Source organism: Fulmarus glacialis, unplaced genomic scaffold, assembly GCF_000690835.1.
Source record: "Fulmarus glacialis isolate BGI_N327 unplaced genomic scaffold, ASM69083v1 scaffold30419, whole genome shotgun sequence".
Lineage (NCBI taxonomy): Eukaryota > Metazoa > Chordata > Aves > Procellariiformes > Procellariidae > Fulmarus > Fulmarus glacialis.
The window spans coordinates 14524-19214 of record NW_009233089.1 but is presented as its reverse complement, the minus strand read 5'-3'; the positions used below and the strand labels follow the sequence as shown (position 1 = coordinate 19214).

The window sequence follows — 4691 nt, the reverse complement described above, 5'->3', positions numbered from 1 at the left end:
GGTGGGGAGAGGGAGGCCGGGTCTTCCGCAGGGCCTTCGAGGTACCTCGGGGGCCTTCGCTCCCAGCCCTGCTAGGTGAAGTCCCCCTGGCAAATAACCCTAATTTAAATCAAATCTCTTCTGGTAAAAATTTCTGTCTCCTTAGCTCAGTTTGCCGTCGCGTCCCCAAACTGACGCCTGCGGAGCGAGATGAGTAGGGACCTCAGAGGCAGGGGATGCGCCCGGGGAAGAGGCTTTCAGGGGTGGCGAGGAGGATGGCGAGGCGGATGGCGAGGCAGAGGACAGAAGGGAGAGTGGAGAAGGATGCCTGAACCTGGTGAGCCAGCTCCTGTGCTTCTCCCGGTCTTCTGAAGCCATAATGCTTTCAGAACAACCTACTTTTGGACTGGATGATTACAGCTGGTTGCCTCCTGGTGCTCTAAAGGATAACTGAGAATAAAACTTGCAGTTGAGAATAAAACTTGCAGTATCCACATTGTTTTAATCCCCGTTTTATTTTTTTTTTTTTTTTTTTTTTGTAGTAAGATCTCGACTTGTTCAATCAACATTGGATCAGTTTATTCCTTATAAGGGCTGGAAACTTTATTTCTCTGAAGGTATTTTTAGACCAAAATTATACATAGCAAGTCTTCTATTCCATTTTTTCTAGAACTGGTTATATGTAGAGGGGATAAGTTCAACAGAAAGCAACTGAAATTCTTATTTGTTATACAAAAATATGAATACAGTAGATATTTCAGTCTTGTGGCATACTGTAATCTCTGTAGGCTCCAAACCTTGGAAAGGTATCTTGAATAGCGTAAAATATGATCTTTCTTAAACCTGTTTAATTAGCCACATAAAACCTGCAGTCTGTCAAAGACTGGAATATACATACCTCTGCTGTACTTTTCTTGATCCTATGTGCTTGTCCTATGTCATCTTAGACAAAGTTCTGTCTTATAACACAACTGTGATACTGTAGAGATCTATCATCTTCCTCAGTTTTGGAATGCAGAAAAATACTGGAAGAGAAATTGCCCGTTTGTGTTATTTTGTGAAATGGAATTAATTATTTATGTCAGTTACTAATACAACGTGTTTCTAATTAGCTTATGCTGACAAGTCTCCTTTTGTCCAGAAGACTCAAGCCTTTGAAAAGTTTTTCATGCAACGCATTGAGCTTTATGATAAGGTAAAAGCAAAACCTCCCCTCCACCCCCCAACCTATTGTTGATACAATAGCATTACAGATTTTATGTATTTTTTCCATCAAAAATAGTCTCCATCATAGATATGAAATGTTTATGACGTGATTTGGATGTGTTGTGTTTATAATTTGAAGTGTGTTTACTAACTTAAAATGTTTCACAGGATGAAATAGAAAGAAAAGGAAGTATTCTTGTGGATTATAAGGAACTGATACAAGACAGAGAATTAACTAAATCAATACCAAATGTATCTACTGAATTAAGGGATATGCCTCAGAAAATACTGCACTGTATGGGTCTGGCAATTCATCAGGTAAATATGATGTTCTGATACATAGAAGCATGGCTCTCACAAAGAATCAGTGGGACTTAAGGGTAATTATGTTATAAACCCCAAATCTCTGTTTTTCTGTCTTAGAGAGATTTACTGTTTATTCAAAACTCAAACTCTTCCATCTCTCCACCATTTCTGTATGGCCTACAAAATCTTGTTTTGAAAATGCTTTAGTCTTGGTGCATCTTGCTTATTCATCATCAAAGCAATTGACTAAAACTAAGTGCAGTTCTAACATTCATGTTACTCCCTATTGGGAGTTCTAATTCCTGGTTTTTTCTTTAAATGTACTGAGAGTTACCTGTGCTGTGTGTCCCACCTCATGCAGCAGAACCGTGGCTCTGGTGGGTAAATGGTGACCAGATTCAAGAATTCCTGGCTCTGTTGAATGTCTCTTAAAGTAGCAATTCACTGCTTGTTGACAGGCAAGTTATCAGATGTTTGTGCTTTAGTCAAACAAAACTCCACACATTGACCAGCATTAAAGATTACTGCATACATTCTTTTTCTTTTTTTCTTTTTTTTTTTTAATTAAAGAAACAAGCACAACAAATACGTTGATTTTAAATTCCATTTAAAATGAAGCTTAAAACTGTTCAGAAGCAGAAAAACACTGTTTAGCCGGGGTCATTGGACAGCAGAAGGCTCTTTAGGCTTCAGCAGTGGCTCTAATGGTAAGGGATGGTAGTCAAACTTAATAGCAAATTAAATCTATACTACATTTGTGTCTGCCTTTCTGTTCTGTCTAGGTGCTAACGAAGGACCTTGAAAGGCATGCTGCAGAGCTGCAGGTGCAGGAAGGATTACCGCTTGATGGAGAACCTATAATAAACGTGCCTCTCATTCACGCTAGGTAATGGGTGTTGAGTATTTGTTTTGTTTTCAGGAGGATCTATTTGCCTCTTGTCTAATGGTTGTCAGTGTCCATGCATGGTGCTGAAGACTTACATATTTATTTTATTGAGAGACTTGACTCTGTGAAGCTATTTCCAGAAAAACAGTGTACGTTTTGCTTTTTTCTTCACCGTGACAAAGACTAAACTCTTGTTGTCAAGACAAAAGTGAAATGAAACCTGCTTATAAGCTGAACAAACAGCTTATAACTAGAAAAGCTTATAAATAGAAAAGTAACTTATAAGTAGAACAACTATTCTGTGAAACACGTATTGATTAAAAACAGAAATGTATTTAAATTCCAGCTGTTTACTGGAGACATTGGGAAGGATCTAGCCTTTTGTAAGCAAAAGGCTTGTCTTCGTAAGGAAGTTGATTTGGAGGTGTAGACCTAAACTACAACTAGTAATATTTATTATTCCTTGTATGGAAGTTTTGCAGTGATGTATGAGGAATGTGTTATTTCATACTAGCTTAAATCTATTAAAGGATTACTGGTAGAAAGTCTCCAAGAATATTAATTCTAATTAATTAAACTTTAATTTGAAATGAAGAAGCTGAGGTTACAGTAATTCTGAAAAAGCATGTACTTACAAGAATCATAATTACTGTTATCTTAAAAATGTGACTTCCTTGAAGTTCGTAATGAAACAAGCCCTTAGCACAATTTCTTTTTCTTTGTCAGAAGTAATGGCATCTCAGTCTTCAGGAGTCTGAGGGGGACTGGGAGTATAAGCCCTATTTGAGTTTTTGTTTTGTTTTCCTTTTTTTTCCTTCTGGTGGTGGTTTGGTATGGGAAAGTAGGATGTTTTGGCATGGCAGGTGGATTTAATTTGGGGGTTTGTCACACTACGATGTATTTTTAAGTTTTGCGTTATTATAAAACTACACCCTTTTAATTACACAGTAGAATGTGTTTAGGAAAAACCTGTGGCCAAAAAAGTTATATACAAGCTCTCAAATTCTAAGAGACAGTTATGGACCATTATCTTGTAGAGGAAAGTATTCAATAAGTCAATAAAATACTATGCTCCTAAAATGTTTCTGCAGCATAGGCAGGGTTGAACGATGAGATGTGGTGTTCAGGGTCCTAAGCAGACGGAGCAGGGAAAACTCCAGATTTCAGGAGCCAGACTCTTCTCATTGGTGCTCAGTGACAGGACAAGGGACAGTGGGTACAAATTAAAACTGTAAGAATACAGGAACATGCTGTTTTACTGTGAGAGAGGTTGCGTAGTCTCCATCCGCGAACATATTCCCAACTCAACTGGACATGTACTTGGGCAACCTGCTCTAGCTGACCCTGCTTGGGTGGGAGGGTTGGAGTAGACAATCTCATGAGGTCCATTCCACGATAAAAGTGTTATTCTGAATTATTTGGCTAGGTATTCTTTGTTGTCCTTAACAAGGTGCAGTGTGTTGTACCTGATGACAGGTTCTTATGTCCTTGAAACATGAAAACTCACCCTTTTGGAGTATAGGCATAATAAGTCTTTGATCCTTTTGTATCACAAGTCTAAACTCTGGTCTTAATCTGAAATAATTCAAAGAGACGGTTATAGATGACTATAAAGTAATTTCTGTGGTATTTCTAGTCTCAGTTGTTTACAGGAGGGAGGTGTCACTATATAAACAAACTGTACAGCTGTTGAGGTATTACACTTGGGGAATATTAAATGTTAAGCGTTACGCTACTTTCTAGAATAGGAATCAAAGGCTGTGCCATGGGTCCACAGACAAAATATTTCTAATCATTGCTCTCGAATACTGTTAATAATTGGTGTGGCACCAACCTTCTTTTTCTTGTTGTTGGGTGTGGGATTTTTTTGTTTGAGTTTGGTGGGGTTTTTGTTTGGTTTTTTTTTTTTAGGGTTTTTTTTGTTCTGCATTTAGGTATGGTAAGCTTTCAAAATGTTAATGCTTAACTCTTGTGTAGGGTGTACAACTATGATCCGCTAACTCAGCTGAAAAACGTTCGGGCCAACTGCTATGGAAAATATATTGCCTTGCGTGGTACTGTTGTGCGTGTCAGTAACATTAAGCCTCTCTGCACTAAGCTGGCTTTTGTATGTGGCACATGTGGAGATGTTCAGAGTGTTCCTTTACCTGATGGAAAGTATACTCTTCCAACTAAGGTAAGTTAAAACCATTTAACTTCATACTTTTCCCTTATCTGTAGTGATTTGACAGAAAGCAGCACCACTGGTATTAAAAAAAAAACCAACAAAAAAACCCAACAAAAACAAAAAAAACCCCAAAACCCCAAAAAAACC

At 38.1% G+C, this 4691-nt stretch overlaps 1 protein-coding gene across 2 annotated transcripts in view; it reads left to right on the top strand.

Moving 5' to 3' along the window:
• Positions 1-189: 189 nt before the first annotated feature.
• The window catches only part of MCM8 (minichromosome maintenance complex component 8), a 16567-nt gene continuing 12065 nt past the window's right edge, over positions 190-4691 (top strand). For both annotated transcript variants that reach the window (XM_009585193.1, XM_009585192.1), the window contains exons 1-6: positions 190-316; positions 522-596; positions 1092-1174; positions 1354-1503; positions 2274-2377; positions 4355-4553. In XM_009585193.1, the coding sequence (XP_009583488.1) occupies positions 190-316; positions 522-596; positions 1092-1174; positions 1354-1503; positions 2274-2377; positions 4355-4553 (738 nt within the window). The remainder of the gene's footprint in view (positions 317-521; positions 597-1091; positions 1175-1353; positions 1504-2273; positions 2378-4354; positions 4554-4691) is intronic.